Source organism: Prunus dulcis, chromosome 7 (genome assembly GCF_902201215.1).
Source record: "Prunus dulcis chromosome 7, ALMONDv2, whole genome shotgun sequence".
Classification (NCBI taxonomy): domain Eukaryota; kingdom Viridiplantae; phylum Streptophyta; class Magnoliopsida; order Rosales; family Rosaceae; genus Prunus; species Prunus dulcis.
The window spans coordinates 152,822-177,087 of record NC_047656.1 but is presented as its reverse complement, the minus strand read 5'-3'; the positions used below and the strand labels follow the sequence as shown (position 1 = coordinate 177,087).

The following is a 24,266-nucleotide window of genomic DNA, read 5'->3' as shown; positions in this document are numbered from 1 at the left end:
ATTTTTGTCCACTCACACTTTCAACTGTTTTGCGCCCTCAGGCTGTAGGGTGCACAAGACATCCACCATCGGGCCATCTTGACTTCCGCGCCTTCTGGATTAAAAGTGATGGTATGTAGACCAATTAAGTAATCCGTAAATTATCAAAATTGCTCTGATACATTGCCCTAGAGCAAGAATGGAACTTTTGGCATGTTTATTGAAGTGCTGGCTGTTGGTTGTTTGGACAATTATGCTCGTTTTGACAGGTGTGAGTTTTGGGATTGAACGAAATATATGGGAGACTCTACCGAAATTTCGATAGAAGTCAAAGTCAAAATTTAAGAAAAAGGGCAAATAGGTCTTTTGTGCCTGACATTTGCTAAGTGTCGGACACGCCCAGGGTTCGACTCGAATTCCAAAGCGGAATTTGATTCGGGTCCTGTCAATTCCGCTGATTGTGATGATACCAATCCCTCATATCCCTTTTATGATTTTGAGAAAAAGGAATTACAAAAAAAAAAAGCCAAGCAGGGACTTTATTATGGTTATTGGATTCGCAGGGTATGCTACCAGGAGGAAGAAAGGGATCAAAAAGATCCCAATTGTGTTTTGGTATTTTTTTTTAATTTTAATTTTGTGGTGTGGTTTGTGAAAAGTTGTGGTGTGGGGTTTATTGGGTTTATTCTGTTTTTCTCTTTGGAAATTTGGAAAGAAAGCCAGAGCCAGAGAGAGAGGAAGGAAGAGGAAAGAACGAGAGAATGATTTTTTTTTTTTTTTATAATAATTTTTATAAAAAAAATTCACACATCAATCCCAATTAAATATCCCTAATTAAATTTAAATATTTTTTAAGTCAAAATATTCAATTAAATTTGAATATTACAATAATTATTTTTTAGTCCGACACAATACCAAACGTAGGTCAGTATTTAATCCAGCTTAAATCAGTCCGAGTTAATCTAAGACAATTTTAGAATTTAGTCCCGTCTATAATAGTCTGTCATACCAAACAAGGCCAAATGTGGCCCTTCAAATTTGGTCAGCCCATGACCGAAGATAAGTTTTGCATTATTTTAGGCTATGGCCCATCACTGGAGATGGCCTAGGTTGGTCATCTGTCCAACAACGAGCTTTTCAAGATAGCTTCCACTTGACTGAAAGTCTGAAAGTGTCTCCCCAGAAGTAAGAGAAAGGAAGGATTGGATGGTGTAAGCAAGGGACAACGGAGGGAAGGAGACTATATGGAAGGGGGGGTGGTGCGGACGGGGGAGGGTTGCTAGACTAGAGGCACAGTAATCTAATCGGAGTTCTTCCACCATCGATTTTTGAAGGTCGATGTTGGGATTGTTGAGAATGTAAGGTAGTGACAAGTTTCTGAATATCAGAGAGGTCCGTGTGGAACCCATCTGGGCGAGCGTAGCGTTGATGGTGGAAACAGTGTCCTAAAAATCTTGGAGGTGAGATGTGAGCTGATCTCGTTGAAGGTCCAGAGTCACATCCATGGTGGAAATGGGGTCGGTGGAGGGCTCACCCCTTTTGCCCATGGCCAATTAGGCTATGATACAAAGTTGATGGCACCAAAAGTCGTAAAACACACGGAAAGTAAGAACATGTTTGGTATATTCTATTTGAATCCAGTTTTTTAAAACTTAAAAACAAAATTTGAGTCGAAAGCTCAAAAATTGTGTTTGATAGGCCTAGTTTTGAAACCCTGAACTTAAAAATAACTCAAAAAATCCAATTTGAATAAAGTGGTAAATGGTGCCACATGAGACAACAGTGGTGGAAATCCTTTTACACTTTACAGGTTGAATATTGATTGAGATGGGGAATTGAAATCACAATTAATTGGGAAGAAGAAGAAGATTCTCCTGCCAATTGATCTCATAAATATTCGTATACCGAGTAGCGAGTACCTATATATCTACAGTGTGAAAATCTCATCCGCAAATTCAACCCTAGCTTAGCATGTTCTACTTGTACAACTTGACCAAAGCTTGGCATGCTCAACCCTAGGTATTCTTTTTCTTCCTTTTCTTTATGAATGTAAATTTTTTTGATTTAATTTTGGTTTTATCCTTGAAACTGGAACTGAGGACTACTCAATACTAATTGCTGATGATTCAACAATGAATGGTTGAGTAAGTGTCCTTGAGAGATATTGTCGGACTGAATCGTTGCGTTATTGAAACTGCAATTAGAATTGACGTATTTCTTTGATGGGTATAGTAGACCATGATCATCTGCAATTGGATGATCATGGCGCTTGAGCCGGTTTTCGGTGCTTGGGATTCCTGGCAAGTTCAAACCATTGAATTGAGGGAGCTTTTGAAGCAAATGACTGTTGCTGCTGCTGCTGCTGCTGCTGATATTGGAATAGTCATTAATGAACAACGGTTTCTGGTCTACACCAGTAGTCCCGGAACAGGGAAACCTATTCGGAGTTGATTGGAGTCCGGTTCCAGTTGGGTTAGAGTATTGGCCATCCGCCAGAAAACTAGTGAGTAATGAGTAGTCCATGGCGTCTAGTAAGTTGGAGAAGGAAGAAGATTTCTGGGGCTTGAGATCAGTATTATTAGTACTCATGTTGTGACCGAGGCCGGGAAGGGGACTTTTCAGGCTTGGTAACAGGACATCATGGAGAAAATCTTCTTCTTCTTCAACTTCTTCTTCATGATCGATTGGCGGCACCGCTGCTGAACTTGAGACGTTGGACTTCTTGTAGATTCGACAGAGAACCCAATCATCCAACTGAGAGAGAGAGAGAAAAACCAACGAAAGAGTACGTATTGGTCATGTTATATACCACGAAGTATAGTTCATAAACAGGGAGTGTTAACAGCTCTAAATTAAACTGATCTGCATGCTTAGTTAATTATTCAAACACCATCGTGATTCATGATATAAAGCGAAATCGGGGAAGTAATTTAGACTCTATATGTAATGCAAACAGCACTAAATTAAATGAAGTAAAAGGTATGTATAGTTGCTCACCCTCATGGATAAATCTTTGAGCTTCATGGTTTTGGTGGTGGTGGTGTAGTTGTTTGGATTCTCTGGAAGGCGATATTCATGCATGATCCAGTTGGTCTTGATTCCTTTAGGGGGTCTTCCCTTGTAGAAGACAAGAGCCTTCTTCACACCAACGTTCTGGCGTCCTCCTAATGACGCCACAATCGTCTTATCTGTTCCTGTTGCCTTCCAGTACCCTGACGCGGCTGCCCTGTTTGGCCTTGCGCCATTCGGGTACTTGCGATCTCTAGGACTAAAGAAGTACCATTCTTTCTCACCAAACGCAGCTTTGGCTAATTAACGGTATATCAGCATCCATAAAGAAAACGCAATTAGCAATTAATGGCTTAAAGATGCATGTTATGCAAACAAAAAAACACCTTATAAACTAATGAACCAATGAGGAAATGAATTAATCACCTGGTAATTCCCATGGATCAAACTTGTAGATATCAACTTCCGCGATGATGGAAACGGGTAAGGGTGTGGAGGCCACCTTCTTTGTAAGGTAGTGAAGGATGAGCTCTTCATCTGTAGGGTGGAACCTAAACCCTGGTGGCAGGCTTGATTCTGGGTTTTTCATCATCAAATAAATATTTCCTTCTAGTAAACTTGCTATATATGCACTAATTGAGCACCGGATTTAGGATTTAAAAATTAATACAAGGGGCTGGCTTTGTGTGGTTTAGTTTAGTTGGGTAATATGATAGGCTATAACTAGCTAGGTAGCCTTGGCTCTATGTAATCTATGTAAGAGAGAGGAAAATGGATGTGGAAATTATGCCTCTCTAGACTCCTATTGTGACAAGACAAACTGGAAATTAAAGACGAGGAGAATTGAAATTTTTGGGAGAGAAAGAAACGAAGGGCTTTTATGGTTGTGGTTTTTTGTCGGCATGCGGAAAAAGAAGAGATTAGGCCAAGGGGTTGGGATGAAGAATAGAATAGGCCGATGATGGTGAGGAAAAAACAAATCATCTGTTACATTTTCTGAAAGAAATATAATACGAGGCCCACACACACGCTCCCCTCCGATGTCGTATGTGTGCCAGCTGTAAGGCTTTTTATATATACATACATTATACATACGTATGTATGTATGTCTATAATATATCCGTCTACTTACACTCGAGTTTGATTCCCCTTACACAACTATATCGTTTTGTCAACAGAAACGTATGTATGTATGCATGCACGGTCCAATCTCCAATCTCCCATCTCCAAGGGAATGGAACTGTTGGTTTTGTCCTTCCCAAGTTTTGTTTTCGCGTAAAGGGAAGGGAGAAGAGGGATGAGAGATGACAAAATAATAGATAGATATCATGGAATGGAATAAAGAAGATGCATGGCGGCTGGACAAAGGTCCAAGGATGAGCTTAATCTCTCGTGACATCATCAACCTCTTCTCAGATAGAATCGTGACACGTGTCCTTTTCATGTTTGGAAAAGCTAGGTCCACAAGCCCATAATAATGAAGCCCCACAGTTCACAAGCAGGGAGAAGCTCCTCCTGTGATGCCTGCCTAGTCATCAATCATCTTCATCATGCCGTAATAATGCATCTCACCTTGACTTTATTCTTTTTTTTCATTTTTCCAAGTGTTCGTTTGAACTTTGAGGTTACTTTCAAAATGCAGATAGAAATATTCCTATCCCCCGTCGCTCCCTGCGTGCGCTTGCCACGAGTACAAAGCCTACTGTTTGTTTGGTATACAAACTTTGACAGCGTAAGTGTTTAGGTCATGGTGATAGTCTAATATGGCGTTTTTATCGCCCGCATACGTTCAATTACTTTATGCAAACGTACGAGTGAGGGATGGTGTTAGCTTGAAAGCGATCATTAGATCACATAAATTTTTTGAAAATTTATATTAGGTATTTCAAGCACTCTCAATTTATCAATATACACTCTTTCTCGAGTCTTCTAATTTGTCATTCTCTAAATCCGTATATCAATATACACTCTTTCTCGAGTCTTCTAATTTGTCATCCTCTAAATCCGTATAATGTTACTAAAGAAGAAGCAAAAACAATAATAACTCATGTTCACAAATAAAGATAATAAAAAATTACTAATAGCTTTTTTTCAAAATCAATGATAATACATTTGATGGTTTCAAAAAGAAGAAAATAAATGTGATGTTAAGTATGTCAATTCAATATGCAAAGTACTCGAACAACACAAGAAGACAACACAAGAAAATAATGGATGGAGCATCTGGGCTGATGGGATTGGCTGGAAATCATGCAAATAAGTTTGAAAAGCAAATTATATTAAAGTTGTCAGATACAGATGTGGATGGCATTCTATGAACCAAATTTCTTTCTTCTTTCTTCTTCTTTCTTCTTTCTTCTTCCTTCTTCTTTCTTCTTTCTTCTTTCTTCTTTATGAAGCCTGCATGCATACAAAATTTATAAGATAAAAAAGAAATCAAATTTCAAACCAGATTGATTTATGAAATGAACAAAATTAATTTGATGTTTTGTACATAATCAGTGTGATAGGATCCCAAGGGTGTTTTAGTCTTTTTTGTAATCTAGCCAATTTACTATATTAAAAGGTTGAATTGTATTGCGTTTGTTGAGTAATAAGAATAGTTCCCTCTGTACATTTGAGTTAAGGTTGAACGAGGGTCTATCATTGGTATCAGACCATTGGACCTACGCTTCGCTTTCTCACAGTGCATGTAATTCATATAAAGTAGAAACTAGAAATTTCGAGCATGTGGTTGAACTTGGAACTCAGTCCTAGCTAAATTCTAAAACAAACTAGAAAAGAACTCGTTTTTCCTTTCGAAGCAAATTCAATCATGTAATTTGGAGTTGGGACCACTCACTTGTATTCTTTAATGCTTCACCAGTCCTAGCATTACTAATTAATATTAATATTGATATTATAATTATAGTAAGAAATTTAGATGGTCAAGCAGAGGCGGGCAGGTAGCTAAGTAAGACAGACTTGGAGTTTTGGAGGTATTTATTTGGTGAACGTTTTCTTTGGTTTAGGTGAACCCAGTTGTTGAATCAACGCCACACTATCATGCCAGCTAAGCATTCACATTTCCGCGTGACTTGTCCATTTATTGTGCACCTTGTTAAAAGTTTGACCATGATTTATGTGTCAAGTTAAGCAACCGCATTCAGTTTCGATTCATTTCATAAGGGATGTTGCGGACAGTCGCTTAACTCATCTTAACGGTTGATGCATTATAGACTCTACATTCATCAACAATAACGATTACCTATCACTACCCTTATTTCATCCATCTACAAATTGTGATTTGTTTAACAATGGAAACATCGAGTGGTTCACATCAGCCAAGGAAATTCCATTGATAAACGATCCTTGACAAGGACACTCGCAGCCCATACATAATTCATGGATGTAGAACAACAACAATCAGTCCATCCTTAAGTTAATTGGTTCCTTCCTTCCTTGGTACCACACGTGGAGGAGTACGTGCGGTTTTGTGATTGTCAATTTTGACTTGACTTTCGTCAGCTTTAGTGTTACAGCTACAGATACCAAACAAGAAGGAATAGGAATCTAACCATCACACTAATTTCAAGAGTCTAACCTACAAAAACAGCCTGGATGATATTTCATTCATCAAGGGTTACAAACCCTAAACTGTAGAGCCACGTGTCCCAACCATAGCAAACCAAGTGTCCACAGACCTTTTTTTTAAATTTTTCATAATTGAAATACCATAGTAATACTGAGTTATGCAAAATGCAGAGATTTACCAGTTCAAAGCAGCAGCCCTAGTTTGTGGACTCACATTAAATCTGCAGCAATTTGTTTGTTTTTGTGCAGATATTAAATCCTAGTTTACTTTGAAATTATACCTAAGAAGAATGGAACATATACCTATATATATAATAATTTCCTACTACACTGAAAACTTTTAGCATTCAAATTGAGCACGCCATGATTCCCTATAAGGAAAAGAATATGCCAACAAGTGCATCCTGGATTTGAGGAGCTCCCAGGATGTATGTATGTATGTATGTATGTATGTATGAAGCCAAACAAAGGGACAAATTGGTGTGGTCACAAGATGATGCAAGGTTTTGGGAGCATCTGCTAAGAATACGAATAACTTTTTCTATTAAGAAAACGAATGAAACCCAAAAAAGATGATTTTACACTACTCATATTAAACTATTGTTATTCAAAGATGAGCTTTATTTTATTCAACCCACAAAGGGCTTCACATTATCTTTTGGTTTTATGCACGAGTACTACTTTAGGTCATGCGTGATGAAAAATAAAGTACCTGGAATTTCAAATGCTCTTCCCCTGCCTGCATTCCTCTCCTAAATAAATACCAGGTGGCTTCTTCACCTGAAAATCAAACACTCACATGTCAAAAATGCAAGACCGAAACCAACCAACATACCGTAATGTTTTGTGACAATTGACAAAGTAAACCATACTCATGAGCCTTAGACTGAAAAAGACAGATTAAATAACCAAGTGAGGAGTGTAAAATTACCATGGCTAAGGTGGTGATATAAAATATATAAATAAAAAATAGCTCCCCAGATAGAAACTTAGAGGGAAACAAAACAGGCTAACCTAAAAGTAGTAATGAGAATGAGCAGCCCTCCGTCAGATATTCCCATTCAAATCCACCAAAGTGATCCCTTTCAATGCCAGGTGATTAATTTTATCACTACTGTATTAATTTCAAATTTTAGTGTAGATTAGGTCAATGATAGGTATTTCCGCAACACCCGGTCTCAGTTCTTACCTTTTACCCCAGCATGCATGAAGCAACTTAAACTCCTAGCCTAAAACAAAATGTCATTGGTTGTCACATTGAGTTGGTTAGATAAATTGACTTGGCGAATGGGGTAATGTTTTTTTGTTTTTCATAAATATAAAAAAACCATATTGGACTGGTCAAAAGCATGGAACAGCATAAAAGAATGAGTACTATAAGTTGATTTCCAGCTACAAAAGTCTTGATTGTGACCCCCAGTAGTTTTCCACGTGCAGTTCACCTAATCTAATGGATAATGCTTATCCAATGTCAAATGCTCATGCACCAATTTTTTCCTTTGAGACAATACAACATGAGCTTGGCCTAACCAGAAACTACGTCACATAGTTAAAACACTATAGAAAAGGAAATGCAAAATTATTTCAACAATATAGGAGTTTTTCCATGACTTTCCTAAATATTACAATACTGCTGTGCCGGCACTGTCATTAAAAAGGCTTATGCAACACAAAATATCACGACTCAATAAATGCAGTAACAAGAAGCAATAGAAATGAAAACATGACATGGCAAAAGAGATCAATTTCTGGTGGAAAAAAACAGTCCACTAACCGTGAATATGAGTAATTGATAAAGGCTGCTCCATAGTCCAAAGTAGCTAACCATGGTGAACAAAAGTTTGGTAAAACTTCAGTTTCAGTATTCCTCTAACAGCACCAAAATCTGCATGTTATATAACTTAACCGCGATCAGGCTATGACAGATATTCACAGCACAGAAGCAAAAAGTTTTATTCCAGTCCTTTAACGGGTGAGCATTACCTGAAGCACTATAGCATCAGTCTGCCAGACAGTGTCACAAAATCACCTATGCACCAATTTAATTTGATTGAATGCTGCAGAAAAGAGTGGAAATGAGGGAAGCTTTGAAGTATACTCTTCATAGTTCAAGAAAAACATACTTTCTTTAATCCATTACTATTTTACATCTATAAAACTAAAAGTTAAGAAAACTCCAAAGTTTCGTCATACAATGAGTTTAGAAACAATTTCTTATTGCAAACTGTTATGATAATGAGCCAACACGAAAGATACACCAGAATTAACTTTACTTAAAGACACCAGCTGCCATAGTTGGTAAAGTCCCTTCGGGTTGTACCATAGACTTGAATCAAATCCCTCCTAGTTGGAGGGGTTTATAGATGGAGAGTACAATCTCTCCTTGTGTAACCCATAGGCCATTGGAAAACAGGAAAAGGAATGAACTTTAATCGCTTACACTAAAGTAGCGGAAATGTAATCACAAAAACTTAGAATACCAAACACCAGAAATTCTCAAAGACACTGGTCCCATTGACAATCTCACTCAAGTGGGATATCAACCTTCTCCTTTGATTTGTGAATGATTTGATAGATTTCTGAATGGAATGATTACAAATGAGGGGATGAGTTCCATTATACAGTTGCAAACAAATTTCTTTAGCTGAAGACCATTTTCAAGGAAACATCAATGTGAAGTATCAAGATCAACTTCACACATACGCAAGGGCGTGTGTATTTATACCTATACGCGTCTCCTCTACCAACATGTAAAACTACTAGTTAGTGGACTAAAAAGACTGAGAAATCATTCGTATCAGACCATCGAGTGACAGTGACACAACTTTGACCAGAGGTCCACCAGTAACACAATTATAGTTGACTACAATTGGCTAGAGTGGTGTAATCCATCTTAGATTTGAGGACTATTATCCTCTATAGTCTATAGTTGGGTTAATGGGCCTTTATGGTATCCCTTGGAAGTTTGTATATGAGATCAGGAGTCTTACACTCTTTACTTTTTCCCTTTCCTTTGATGAGGATGTAGCCCGACACTCTTCTATGTCTATGTTATAGCAACTTCAGGACTACTACTTTTCTTTGATAAAACTTCATTACTATATGCAAGCAAGAAGAAGATACCAAATGCCAGTAATTTTGCTCATACCTAATTGTCACACTCAAAATTTGTGAAACTTCATGAAGTGTTAAATAAGGAAAACATCATTATTAAATTGATATGAAGTACTCCGAACAATTTGACCAGTCGTAAGTTTAGAAGCAACTTCAGGACTTATGTAAATGCAATTTCAACAACTACAAAGTAATTTGACAAACTCAATTCAAGGATCATTTACTGACTTCATGATCTGTATATATACACTTTCATTATCAAGATCATATTATGCAAGCAATCGTATAATAACATCCATAACTTCAATTGATGATCATTAAATAACTGTGATAAGGGAATTGTCTAATACTCATAATAAATCCATAACACTGAAGCCCCAAACCCCAAAAACCTTTAATATCCAAAGATCTCCAACTAGGTCAATATTCCATTTTTCCTCAAATGTACAACAGTAAAAAAAAGAAATGCATGCAAGGGATTTCCACAGACTACTAAGAATATCCACAAAGACTAGAGAAATCCTATCTGCAAATAATCTCTTTACTTTCTCTCTTCAACTCATACCTGAAGGTTGAAATGCAGGCATTAGCTACTAGTTCGGTAAGTAAACTATGCATGATGGTTTTGATTATTCTTTTTCCAATTACATAAGGCAGATAACTACAACTAATCTCGAAACCATTTCTGTCAAATCAAAATTATACCCATTACAAAACCTAAGTCAAATCACAAATAACACTATAATAAGAAACATGCTATTATTAATAAAAAGAACATTACAACAGGGAACAAGTTGTCCACTGAACAAGCTAGACTACTCAACTATAACTACAAAACAGAGCTAAAACATGACATAACAGGAATGAAAACTACGACATAGCAGTACTCTAATCATAAAATAAAACTTTAAAAGAACTACTCCTAAACTCCGATCACAAATAACAGTCACGTGTAATTTTCCCATATAGAGATTAATTGTGTTTCAACTAACATATAATTTGCCCAAGAAGAGATTATAATTTCTAGTAAGACTTTCCAATACATACCAAAAATATCATTTCTAGTAATATAATCTCCATACCATTTTCACATTACTATACATACCTGTACCCTACTAGTCACTAACTGCCAGAAAAATACAACACAGTAGCACACAACGGTTGTCACCAATGTATGCTACATGGCAATTACAAGGAAGTTGCCACTGTAGGATGCCCCTCAGTCAGTCGTAACAGCCCACAAAGCCACCGCAAGTGTGTGTATAGTCATACACACCAGCCATCACCAACAGCATAGACCATATCAGTGAACTAACTGCAGGATGACTCAGTCCTGGTCGAGTCACCAATAACGTCAGTTCAAATATAGCAGTGGAATCGCAATTAGAATTTATGGTTTAGGTGGTGTGTTGGCCTTAACACATATATCACAAATTCTTGAATAAATGATTTTAAACTAAAATAACGTTTTTGAATCGCCATGAAAGATTTCAAAAAACAGTCAACAAAGTGTCGGCATTTATTGGTGCAAACCAAGATTCAAAAATGAAATCACACTTCCTGGTAATACACAATGGAGGAAAAAAAAATTAGACAAAAAACAAAAATTCCTCCCAGCGTCCATGATCCACAAGAGATATTTGTTATTAACTTAGAAATTAAAATGGTACAAGACACCCTTGTGTAAAATAACATAATTCAAACCATATTCTGTTCAAACTTTATAACTTGAACCTTGGTAAATGGTCCCTACACCTCGGTGGAAGTGTTTCTTGTGGTTATGCATGCACATAGATTTTTTATGTTTCAATTTTCTTTTCAATATTTTGCACTCTCCTGTCACTCTTCTCCAAACCATATTCTGTTCAAACTTATAACTTGAAGTGTATGATATAAAGTTTAATAAAAAAATTATATGTATAAAAAAGAAAGTTAACACAAGATGGGATGAGTTACATTGAGAAAATAAAGGATAGCACTCGGTTTAACAGAGGATATAACCCAATTACAGCCCAATTTGCATGATGGCAAAACCCATATTGGACTTCACAGCATGTTTGAGTTGATCCACGAGTCTAAAACATTTCAGTTCTTTGTTTGTGACAACAAAGTAAATAGTTGAGTGCACATTGTGACAGAAAATGTTAGGCACCTGTATAGAGTCGATGGAAACTTGATGCCGAAGGTTGCTGACCAGCCATGACCATGTGTACACAGAGATTTCTTATTTCATTTAAACCTACTGCTCCCAAAAAGAAAACCCCCGCTCCCTTACAACTTTCCTAGTTTCAGGTTGCCGAAGGAAATCTTTTTCCTGATGAGATTTATTGGATATTACATTAGTTTTCATGTCTGGCTGACTACAGTCCAGTTGATTCCCTTCTTTATCAGTTGTCTGGAATGTGGAAATCTGCTTACCAGACAGCCATGACTGAAGCATCTCTTCTGTCCTTGGTTCTGGTAAATACTGTTTCTCTTTCATCTCCATATAATATTTGTAGGCTTCCTCCAACTTTCCATTCAAAAAGAGCCCATGTATCAGCACAATATATGAGCTACGATCAGGATTGACTCCATTCTCACTCATTTCACTCCACAACTTGAACACGTGATCAAGCTGGCGCCATCGACAAAATTTTCGAATCAACATTATGTAGGTATCAGTATTTGGGTGGCAACCTGTGTATTTCATCATCTCCAACAGCTCAAACACTTTCTCTCCAGTCCTCAAAATACGGAAGAAGGCATGGTAAGTCTGAATTGTGGGAAGATGGCCTCGCTGCAACATGTCATCAAGGATGTGTCTAGCCTCATCAATTTTCCCGGCCTTGCAGAGAGGTTTGATGAGCGAGTTATAAGTGACAACATTGGGAGCAATACCCTTGTCTTGCATTGTTTTCACGAGATTGATAGCCTCTTTCAGGAGCCTGCGCTTTCCAAGAGCGTAAATGAGTGCATTGTAAACTTTCCTATCCGCCTCAATCTTCATTGCCTTCATCCGATCGAAGAGCTTGAGCACCCTGTTAATGTTAGAGGCTTTTGAATAGCAAGATATGAGACATGAATACGAGACAGCATCGTGCACAACACCTCTCTTGCTCATCTCAGTCCAAACTCTCTCGGCCTCACGGGGACTTACAATGATATTGCACCAACCATTGAGGATAATGTTAAAGCTCTTGGTGTTAAAGGGGAAGACATTTCTGTTGCAGAATAGCAATTGCTCAGCTTCTTGTACATTTTTGTAGCGGCAAAGGGCGGAGAGAAGGCCATGGAAGTCATCCATCCCAGCCACCAAGTTAAAGCGTTTATAAGCGTAGAAAGTGTTGATAGCCTTCCCAACATCATGTACACAAGAATATTTTCTAATCATGATCAAGAGAGTGTGAGGAGTGACAAGTGACAAACCTCTCATTTCATCAATCAAACCCCAGGCAGTGTCAAACTTTCTCATTTTGCCCATAATGGAGATCATGCAATGATATTCGCGCAGCGAATGAGCGTAGCCTGGCTGCTTTCCAGCCCAGAGGAAGAAGGCAAATGCCGATTCCCAATCGTTGCGAACGCGTGAAAGAACTTCCACCACCAGCTCTGATGAGGCTGCTATGCAACATTCATCAAGCTTCCTTGTCATCTCAGACCCCAACGATTTTCGCAGACTTAATATATTCACAATGCTTTTTACATCTCCAGCAAGACCCTCATCACCCCTACGTGAACCGGAGAGTCTCAAGTTGCCGTCGTCTAAGTCCTGGTCGTCGTCGTCAACATCATCATGACGGGCAACAAATTTGCTATTAGCTGTGGAACTGCCATCATCTGAGCTCTGCAACTTCGAGTGTGGGCTGCTAGTAGAAGAAGACCAAAGGAAGACCTCCGGAGTAAAAGAATGCGTTGGAGCTGAAGATAAAGCCGGGACTTGCTTCAAGGCAAAGGCAGCAGCAATGGACATAAAAACAGAGGCATGGCTAGGCGTTGGTTTATGTAGCAAAATCGTATACAGGGATTTTATTCTGGCCATGTTTCGCATCATTTCTACAAAGCACGGCAATGCCTATCAACTGTTTGTAAAAATAACCAAACCAATCCTTTAATCCTTTTAATACAGGGATATGATGTACCTTTTTGCGGGTGGCCTTCAATTGTGCAGACGCAGACGCAGAGGCAATCAGTCCTAAATTTTCAGCCCTGATCTCAAATTCTGAATGATTTCGCCTTCATACACTATCAATGAGCGACGAGAGTCTCTGTGTGGCAGTGGGAAGGACTTTTAACTTAAGATTATGTGCATGATGCATCACTAGACTTTTTTGTTTTTTTGGACGAATGCTGCATCACTAGACTAGCAACTTGTGCAAACGCTCTGTTCTGCGCACCCACAGCTGAAAATTCTGCTATGGCCTGAGATCAAACCCACCACCGACTCCTAAGCCAAAGGCCCAAGTAGCAGAAAGAAAAGGACACTCCTACCATTTCAAGCCCAAATGTTACCCTCGACTAGGCTTGGGCATGGATCAGTTTGGTTCACGAGAAAGCTTAATCCGTTAATCATATCAAATTTATACCAAATTTTGGATAGGCCAAAATCGCTACTGATAACCGATACTTTGGGCACAGATTAACCGATGCTTTGGGCACAGATCAGTCGAGTCGGTATTCTAAACTTTCATTTTGGTTTGGTTTCATGAGTGTTTCTTTTTTTTTCCTGTAACAAATTTTTTCTTATAAATATTACGATTTTTCAACTCACAGAAGTGATGATTACAATTTAGAACATGGAAGTGAGAATATTAGCATTGGGCTGTTTTATAATCTAAGAGGGAAATGAGCTAGTTCAGCACAGCGTCACATTAAACAGTTGCGACATTTCCCTCTTCACTAGACGTATTTCCCAGCTCATGTAAGCAGAAAGAAAACCGAAGGAAACGAACTGAATGGTTATGGTAGACATAAATTAGGAAGAACAATCCGTCTCTTACAGCCCCACACACACGAACGAATGGTGATACCATCTTGCTTACTCAGCCGGCAAAACTAATACAACTAATTGAATCAAATTGTTATCTCAAGAATTGTAAGTCTGAACTAATTACAAATGAAGACAAATTAAACTATATTCTCTCATTATTCCCAAAATATAGACCAAATCCAATTCCCAAATCAACCTAATATCAGTTTATGAGGTCGGCTTCTGAGCATTACCAATCGTGCCGCTCAAAGACCACCTGTCGCCATAAACTCAAAAGGCCACTGAATTTCTTTGCAATAGGTGATTTAGCAGATAATGCGACCTGCAATTATAATGAGGACACAGCCTCTATGGCACTGCCTAGTGGCCATGCTGCTTCAACCAAGGCGTTATTATACTTGACCTTCTTCACCAATGTAATCTCTTGCCACGGATCTAGACCTGTTTAAGATATAGATGCAACCAGTTTTGATGTATTAGAATTCAGATATAATTTTATCTTAGATGAAATGTCATTGTCAACTTGCTTAACTAGCTAAATCATAATTGAATGAAACCTACCAAATCCATTTACAAGCAATGTAAATTGGTAAACAAGATCCATGCACAAGAACGGCAGATTGTCTTGCTTAACATCTGGATAAGCGGATTTAGCATCCTCAAGTTTAGTTTCACAAGCACGCTTAGCTGCCTCCTCAAAGTTCCCAGGGCGAACTTTGGCAACAGGTTCGTTTGGGTTAACAAAGCCAGCCTGCATATATAATATGTGGTTAGCAAAACCATGTAGTTGTGTAAGATGAACCCTAAACTTTTCATGCACATTACACAAAAACATATAAAAATCAAGAATTATAAAATACCTCAGCAGCTCTGTCAAAGAAAAATGAAGCTACAAAAAGGTTCCGTTGTCCATCCCCTCCTCCACCGTTCCATACCCCGCCAAAGGTGCACTTCATGTGGGTACATGTTGCTTCATTTACTTTGAGTGCCTTCATAGCTAACGTCATGCACCCCTCAACACTTGATCCAGATGAGGAAGCCGACGCTTTATAAATTTGTCCTCCATATTTGTAAGAACCTGAACAACATACCAAAATTTCCCAACAAACAGCCTATTACGCACTAATCCAAAACCAGAACGTAAAAATTTCAATGCCCTGTACTTCACATAGAGCTGCCCACCCACATGTGATGATTTCTGACTCATTTAAAATATAGAATACTGTCAATGGAGTTAAAGACCTATAAATTATGGCAGTTTTGATATTCTAGAGAATGTAGATGCAGCAGCAAAAAAGTATAAAAGTATAAAAGATGATTCTGCTAAAGTGATGAAGAACAAGAATTTGGGATATATTTATAAGAAAGGGAAAAAAAACTGTCCACGTGGAAATGGAGCAAATCAACATACCATCATATCCAGCTAAGATGCAGGGGTTGCCAGAATCGTCAGAAACCTTTAAAATCTCAGCTCGAGCTGCTAGTAACCCGTAATGCAAGTAACTGCATAAAAACAAAATTAAAACACAATTAACCTAGTCACACAATCCTATAAGAGTGTCATTTGAAATGATGTCGAGGAAATAAATGAATGCAAAACAAAACAATGAAACAGAAAAATAAATCCTGACATCATTAAGCAGGAAGAAAGAGAAAAACCTGTGAACATAGAGGTTATATTTTGTTCCTTTAAGAGTCATTTCTCTTACATACGAATCATCTCCATCTGATAACCTCGGTGCCTTTGCGGCATCTGCCTCTGAAATGGCATAAGCCATTTGAACAGATCCACCCCCAAGATCGACTACACCAACAGTATCTGAATATTTCTTCCCAACATTTCCTAGTAGATAGTTTATTGTCACCTGAAGACAAGAGAATGTAAAACAATGACTGCTTTTTTTCTTCTTCTTCTTCTTCTTGGTTATGGATAAGACTGCGCATACAAGTATGGCTATTATACCCCAAACCGTGGGTGTTATTCTCTCCATCTTTACTTATGTATGCTTTACAGATAACAATTTCATAAGTTGGTTTTCAAAAAAGAATTTGGATTGTTTAATATACTCCATTGTCTGCCATAAAATAAACAACATTAAACACCATTGTTTCGTCGTTAGGAATTGCATTCAGACTTCTGAATCTTTATCAATTTTTATTCTGTGAAAAAAGATATTTCACAGATACCCAGAGAGCAGAGTCCAGAAGGCAGGAGCAATTAAGGGAAGGTATATAAGTGAAATAAGAGTGCATAAATTGAAAGAAGAAAAAACAAAACAAAAGAAATTCCTAGCATACCCACTGGAAGGAACCCTCTTGAGTTCCATCAATAACAGTGACCGAATCGGGTTTGGAGCTGAGGCTGCTTCTTTCTTTCAGCAGATCCCGAACCTTTCGAAAGAAAGACAAATAACTATGTCAATTGAGTTTCAAAAATGGAAATGCAGATGAATGGCAGAAAAATTAACCAGATTCCGGGGAAAAAGAAAGAGAAAGAAGAAGATAGAGATACATACGGCTTGGAGAATGCGGTCAGAAGCATCGCCCTCCAAAGCCCTCAAGCCAGCAGTAGCCCCAACGCGGACGGGAGTGAAGGAGCGCAGGTCTTTTGGGACAGCGCTTTCGGCCTTGTCCAGAAGCCCAGTGAGGGACTCGGCAGCAGAGCGAGGGTCCTTGGCATAAAAGCTCAAGCCAGGCTCGACATGAAGGAAGAGCTCGAGATCCTTGCCGATGGGGAGGAGCTGGAGGTTGTGGTCAAAGCAGAAGACGTGGACGCGGCTGCCGGAGCTGCCGGCGTCAAAGATCACGGCATAAGAGGTCTTGGGAGGCAGCTTGCGGTGGTTGCGGTTGGTGGTGACGGTGGTGGACAGCTCGCCGCCTCCGCCGCCGCCGCCGGGCATGACGTAGAGCACCATGGTGAGGAGAAGGAGAGGGACAGAGATGACGAGGAGGACGCTCCTGTATCTGTACATTTTGTCGGAGAAGGAGTCGTATTGGGGATTGCCCATGCCGATTCCTCTTCCGCCGGGACGCTTGAGCATCTTGTTGTCGGAGTAGTCGGTTAGGGGGTCGTGCTGGGAATGGGAATGATCGGACGGTGGAGAATTGGTCTGGATCAGAGTCTGAGCCTCGAGCAGTTCAGCCGACGAAGGCGATCTGTATCGGATCTGACCGTTGAGATTGAGGGGCTGCTGCTTCCCTTCCTGTGCCGGCTCCAGATTGGAGTATTAGTCCTGGGATCAAATAATCCCAACTCTCTCACTCCGCCACTCGAGTTACAGACTGCTCTGCCTGGGATCTAAATCTCTCCTCTCCTCTGTGTACAAAAGGAATTGATAAGCAAAGGAGTTTCAGCCAGCCCCCAACCTACAATGCCTTTTGCCTTTTGCCTTTTGCTTCCCAGAATCTATACATATACATACATGTATATATATATATATATATAGAGGCCACTGCAGTGCAGAGTCTGCAGAGTGCAAGAGACGAGACCAATGGTTGTTGGGTTGGGATGTTTGCAGACTTGGGATGAATGAACCAGCATTACCCCTCACGCCTCACCCTCAGCCTAGAATTTTATAGCTGCAATTTTAAGACCAAAAAAAACAAAAAACAAAATATGAAATATTGCATTACCATAAACAAATAATTAATCTTAAGAAAAACTCTTTGTGTAAAGTAAAAGTATACACAAAAATAAAATGAATTTCCTCAAAGTACACACATTTCTTATATTTCCCGTAAAGTTCCTGTTTACGTATTTCGTATGGGGCCAGCCTTAGACATACATTACACTTTACATTACCAATTTCATTATGGTTTCAAACCCACATTTCTCTCAAAGTTTTTTTTAAAATTTTTTTTTTTTTTTTTTTTTTTGTGCGAAACGAAGATTAGAATGAGCATTGTCTGAGGATCGCTAAATTCTTACAATCATACATTAATTTTAAGGCCAATGTAGTAAGAAAATCACAAAACTAAATACAATCTCTCTCGAAACTTTTTTTCTCTTTTCTCGAAAAACCTAGGCATCTCTTCAAAACTCAATTTTCTTTTTGCCCCAAATCTCTACGGAAAAATAAAGAATCATTGTCATTTTCTAATTGGTTCTTAGTGTCATGTTAGAAATGCATATTTATGAAAAGCCCTTCATTTTCCATCCTTAGCTTTGTGTTGATTGGAAGAATATTTACTTCACAGCTTTAGGGGTTCAATTTTATGAGGATTGAGGGTTAATTTTAGGAGGAGAAGTCATTCAATTCGTTGATTTCACATAGTTTGGTTGTTGGAGTCCTGCTAGACAGGAGTTGGTGCTTTGATACTTTGATTAGTGTTAGACTCTGATTTGGCACTGTTATTGCTTGTTGATGTTGCTCTGTATTATGAGTTGGTTTCTGGTGAGTTTGTTTTATTGTTTGATTTTTTAGGCTCATTGTTTCTAGCATTAATGAGGTGTTGTGAATTTGTACTAATTTAGTTGGCTGGAACCCTCCTTCTTTAGGGGCTGCTGTGTAATGCAAGTTCTGTAATTTGCCCAGTTCTTCAATGGAAATCTTATTTATTGCAAAAATAAAAATAAAAATAATCTTGTTCTTCACATGTCCAATGGAAGCCAATTCCCAGCTGCCATATTTGATTCTCGAAAAACATACCAAATTTGTAAAATCCGCATTTCAAGCAAGAGAGATATATATATATATATATTGCTTCATAAAAGATGCATTGTTTAAAGATATATATTGCTTCTCATGTTTAGAGGAAGAGTAGGAGGTTTCTCAAACACACTGTCAATGAGTCATGCGGATTCAAACCTGAGACTATTGGGCTGCAAGTTAAAGCCTTCTTCCACTACACTAGACCTTATTGGCAAAGTATTATGTTTTGTTGGCGAGTGTTGAAAGATTTTTATATATATGATGGTCACTTATTTTGGACGATAAATTGTTCCAATTTAAATGACATGAGAGTGAAGAGTCATGTACGACGAGTGACTTTAGGATTCAATATCTTAAACTTATGAATAGGTTACATAGAATGGTTAGTGCAAGACTGTTAATTAGGTTAGGATAGCCTAAAGGTGTGACAATGGACACTCTCTCAACTTTATCATGCATGGTAAGAGCAGTTGGCCTTATGGGTCGGTCATTGGATGCGTGGTAAGAGTTTGCATCCCACCCATTAGCTACCTGCCCAGGCAAAGATGACTCCTAACTACTATGAGATAACCATCTTAGCTACTAAAAGCACCTCGATATCAACTTCAAGTTTTTCTTCCACATTCTCATCTTCTCGCCCACCAAAACCATTATGGCTAAAGCTCTTAGACAAGGATTATCCACTACATGCAATGAGTAAACACTTTCTCCCAGTTGTTATCACAAGCTTAACTTTATGCTTTTTGCTATTCTCTCTTTGAAACCTTTAAACACCATGTGTTAGTACTATGACCAGCCAAACAATCCCATATCGACATATTGCAAGACGTGAGGGCTCTTCCTTACCTACCTATAAAAGGAGACCACTCTCCTCTTTAAAAGGGTATTCGAAATCTTCCCCCTCTATTTGGGATCAACCCTTTTGTACAATGTAATCACAACTACTCATTCTAATGAGAACATCTCTTTTTGCGAACGAAGCTTATTCTGGTGAACTATGTACATCTGTTGACTGACGCATGTCTGTTTATTTCTTCTATCTATCTAACCTGTTGAACATACCAAGATGCTTAAGGCACTTGCCCACCTAACGCACACACAAACATGCCACACATCACATATCCTAATGTCCAATTTCTGGCATCAAAACCATGACTAAAGACTCAAGCTTCAAACTTGCTTTAGAGAGCCATTCACCTAATAAACACAATCATCTATAAGAACCACATCCATTGCAACAAGCTCTCACTTTTCTCCTCTATGAAATCTTTGAATCACCATGCCACACCCTAAAGCATCAAGTCACTTAACGAAAATATAAGATGTCGTAAACCTTAGCTTAAGCTCTCCATCACCATAGCCAAACCTCATTCACCATCAAGATCTCTTAGAAACTGTACCCTTTAACTCAAGCACAACCAATGCCAACGGAAATACAAGCACTCTCATGTGCTAAACTTGTGGATCTTTAGCTCCAACACTTCGAGCTCTCATTCCAAGCCCTATCATCTTCAACCATTTGCAGAACCACCAGAAGCACTCCAAGAGGACATCAAAACACAAAGCAAGTCAGCTGGTCATATTGTAATTTTGATGTGCTCCAAGGGACATTTAGTAATTTTGGATTCTTTGGCAAGTCAGCTGGTTTTTATTTTATTATTATTATTATTTTTTTTTGAAGTATTAGACTCGAAGTATTTTTTATGATATGGTGTTTTGAGGGATTTTTATTTTGAAGCTCCCATGACTCTGGTTGGCCTACACATAATCACACCTAGATCCGTATTCCGTAGTGCAAAGCTGGGGACATTAGGCCCCCCATCAAAGAATATCACGGTGGGCGTTTCCAAATGCCTCATGTACTATATCAGGCATCGCTTGGAAAAGTAGATCAATCAAAAAGATGGCAGAAAATCTGGAAGAAGAAAAAAAAAGGATGGCAGAAAACAGAGCTGGAAGGGAGAAATATCTAATGAACGGATGGCAAAGCTTGCCATTTAACCCAACTATTATCAATGCTCTCTCGTCGAACACGCTGAAATTCATTGCCAGCACGTGCATAAAGAATGCCAACGCCAAAACACAACTTGACTAGACAGTCATTTTATTTGATCCACAATTTGAAGATAGGTTTACCAACCCTAAGGTCCTCCTTATCTTCTAATGAAAATGACCAGAAAGAAGCTACCCCGCCTCGCCTCTTCTCTTCAGGCCTTCTTGGCCTTCTTCTTTTTGCCTTTGGCAGGTAGGAGGGGAAAGACAGCTCGGAAGATCCAACCAGCCAATATTGCTCCTATGAAAGGGCAAATCCAATAAACATAAAACTGCTCCCATGTGTTGTGCGAATTGTTTAGATATGCCCAACCAAATGCCTGCGAACACGACAAGTAATACATTTTATAAGGCCTCTAGATATGATAAAGCTTGGATAGTTGATGATTGCCCTATTGATGATATACACAAAAAGATCTAATATTATTTGACTTAAAAACAAATGATACAAAAGAATAACATCAACAGATTTAGAAAAGAGAGAAATAACTTGACCAAAAAACAAAAGAAAAAATATCATAAATAATTCAGTTGCCAAGCCATTTGCTTCTCCATTCATAAATCAATCCAACAGAGGATTCATATTCTGAAAACTATTCAACCAAAAGAAATGAACAAAGGGATAATGGCTGTAGTACCTTAACAGCTGTAAAGTGAAGTCAGTTCACTACAATCCAAAGGAAATTGTCCAAGGTGCACAACTCAACACATAAAATTGCCATGAGGGAATAACCAAAACAATGAACAATCAGTCTTTGCCTATAAAATTTACGACATGTATCAGAACTATATAAGGTCCAGACTATTTGAAGTGATGAATATTGTACATGCACTGTTCTTTAGTGAAACAAGTGAGCCCCTTCCAATTTATCTAGTAACCCGACCATCCCAGCTATCTCCGCCTCATTCAGATTTCTCCTAAGACCAAAGTTCCAACTATAATGGTACAAAGAAGGATCCACAAAACATGAAATACTCTTTTGATGTTTTCTGGACAGTCAGAATAATCTGGGATACAGTTCTTTCAACAGTCCAACCTCCAACCAACAATCCCCCCAGAACATCACCCTCTCCCCATTGCCTGCTACAAATTCACAACAGAAATGAAGGAAACCAGAAGGAAATATCTTTCTAAGGGCTACAACTTGGGCCTCTCACTAAAAGGTTTGCATCCCACCCGTTAGTAGCCTCCCCATATTTACTTCTTATCACCTTATGCCAAAACAAACTTGTTTCCCTCAGATACCTACATAACCACTTAGCAAGTAAAGCTTTATTCCTCTCACTCAAATTGGCCACACTAAACCTCCATCCTCCTTACTTAAGACCACCAAAGTTCAGACTCTGCTTTTTTGGGAAGGCCATTAGTAACTGAAGAAGTGTAATGTAAAAAAGTTATATCTCACGGAATGAAAACAAGACTATTCCTCCGCTATCAACTTGAAGATCAAACCCCACAAAATTTCTCATCCTAGACACCATACTTGTTGAATTTTCCTACAACACTAATTCTAAAATTTCCCTTCCCGTAAATCCAAACTGGTGAGACCAATTATCCAACATTAAATTCAATATGAGATGAAAAACAACCTAAATTCCTCTTCAACTAATGCAGTAACCTTTCAATGTCGTCAAATAGATAGATAGGGAAATGGGCTATTAATGGCTTAGGTTGAACATGTTTATCTTGCTTCTTATATACTTGATCTTACAATTAACCACACAAATTGGCAATAACTTTCTCTGGATTAAGAAGTCATCAACGCATTTAAGATTTTGAGTTTCTTATCATTTCAACTATTAGTCAGTCTAGGTCAAGCATTTGTCATTCACCAAATGACTTGTCAAAAGATAAACAAAGCATTTACAAACGGCCTAGAAAGGAAATACAAGATCAAAATTTAGAAGAGGCAAAACATCATCAGACATAAACTAATTCAAACAATAAACTTAACTGGAAGCTCTCCTTAGATTTTAAATAGAATAGAGGTATTTTTCAACTGAAGTTAGAAACTCACCAATTAATACATCTTACACTCTGTCCCTGGAAGATTATCTTTCATTTAAAGAAGAAAACAAAATACATTTCAAGGAGACAGTAATTAATGCATTCACACTAGCCTATTCAATCATGTATTTCCTTCATTACCCACAATTTTCACTGTTTAAAATATAAACATAACAGCGATACAGAGAAATACCTCAAGAAAATGAAATCATTTGTGCCTTGACTTCTTTTATACTCAGAAATTCCCCAAACCCGCTTCGCAGACTTGGATTACCTGCCCAACCCTACAATCTTTTGTGGCTTGACTTTTCAAACTGGGAAAATGGTTCCAGATAGGGGAAAGTAGAGAGGAACTTTTTAAACAATAAGGAAACATTGACATTTATATTTTAACCGTTAAGGTCCTATCAAAAAAATATTATAACCATTAAGGAAATACCACTAATGTGGTAAATACAGCAGTCCTTACATTCTATTGTTGTATTACTTTTCCAGTGATATATTACAACGAACAGAATTTTGAAACTAATGCTACGAACGGAATGCTGTCACGAACAAATTGAAGAGTTATTTATGTCGAACTTAAGAACGGAAGATGGCCATAGTAAAATAACAGAAATAGAACTAGAAAAGGAACTCATACTTAATGAATCAGATGAAAATAAACAAAGTTCCTAACATCTGCGCGCAACTCTCTTCCTTTGTCTCTCTTTCTGTTTGTCTAACTTCTAATCTAAGATGGCCGTAAATTTTTTTAATCTCTGATAATGTCGCATATTCATACTCAACGAATCAGATGAAAATAAACATGTTCTAATATTTATGTACAACTCTCTCTCTCTCTCTCTCTCTCTCTCACACACACACACACACACACACACACAGAGGTGGAGCTAGAATTGTAAAGTTT

General features: G+C 38.2%; 4 protein-coding genes across 10 annotated transcripts in view; all 4 read right to left on the bottom strand.

The window, feature by feature from the left end:
• Positions 1–1,699: 1,699 nt before the first annotated feature.
• Positions 1,700–3,845, bottom strand: LOC117635802 (NAC transcription factor 29). The gene is made up of 3 exons (XM_034370166.1): positions 3,415–3,845; positions 2,977–3,287; positions 1,700–2,733 (listed from the first exon to the last, which is right to left on the bottom strand). Exons 1-3 carry the CDS (start codon positions 3,578–3,580, stop codon positions 2,056–2,058), a joined length of 1,155 nt encoding a protein of 384 aa, XP_034226057.1. The 5' UTR covers positions 3,581–3,845; the 3' UTR covers positions 1,700–2,055.
• A 1,285-nt stretch (positions 3,846–5,130) lies between these two features.
• LOC117634608 (pentatricopeptide repeat-containing protein At5g15010, mitochondrial) lies at positions 5,131–13,965 on the bottom strand. 4 transcript variants are annotated; one of them, XM_034368783.1, is made up of 7 exons: positions 13,797–13,965; positions 11,828–13,710; positions 10,781–11,008; positions 8,545–8,618; positions 8,336–8,461; positions 7,274–7,341; positions 5,131–5,388 (listed from the first exon to the last, which is right to left on the bottom strand). In XM_034368783.1, exon 2 carries the CDS (start codon positions 13,706–13,708, stop codon positions 11,915–11,917), a length of 1,794 nt encoding a protein of 597 aa, XP_034224674.1. In that variant the 5' UTR covers positions 13,709–13,710; positions 13,797–13,965; the 3' UTR covers positions 5,131–5,388; positions 7,274–7,341; positions 8,336–8,461; positions 8,545–8,618; positions 10,781–11,008; positions 11,828–11,914. The 4 variants fall into 4 exon arrangements, with proteins under 4 accessions (XP_034224674.1, XP_034224670.1, XP_034224672.1 ...); XM_034368779.1 differs by having other exon boundaries at positions 8,336–8,446; XM_034368782.1 differs by lacking the exon at positions 5,131–5,388 and adding an exon at positions 6,419–6,509 and having other exon boundaries at positions 8,336–8,446.
• A 632-nt stretch (positions 13,966–14,597) lies between these two features.
• Positions 14,598–18,216, bottom strand: LOC117634425 (apyrase 2-like). Its single transcript, XM_034368532.1, has 7 exons — positions 17,161–18,216; positions 16,943–17,035; positions 16,304–16,509; positions 16,056–16,147; positions 15,505–15,722; positions 15,206–15,395; positions 14,598–15,085 (listed from the first exon to the last, which is right to left on the bottom strand). Exons 1-7 carry the CDS (start codon positions 17,683–17,685, stop codon positions 14,973–14,975), a joined length of 1,437 nt encoding a protein of 478 aa, XP_034224423.1. The 5' UTR covers positions 17,686–18,216; the 3' UTR covers positions 14,598–14,972.
• A 3,033-nt stretch (positions 18,217–21,249) lies between these two features.
• LOC117634788 (aquaporin SIP1-2) overlaps positions 21,250–24,266 on the bottom strand; it is a 6,476-nt gene continuing 3,459 nt past the window's right edge. Inside the window, exons 5-7 of one of the 4 annotated variants that reach the window (XR_004586836.1) lie at positions 23,826–23,901; positions 23,550–23,670; positions 21,560–21,668 (exon numbers count right to left, since the gene is read on the bottom strand). Coding sequence is in view for 2 of the 4 variants with exons in the window: in XM_034369008.1 (XP_034224899.1) it covers positions 21,504–21,668 (165 nt within the window). In the remaining 2 variants the exon portion in view is untranslated. The other 3 variants (XR_004586837.1, XM_034369008.1, XM_034369009.1) reach the window with 3 other exon arrangements.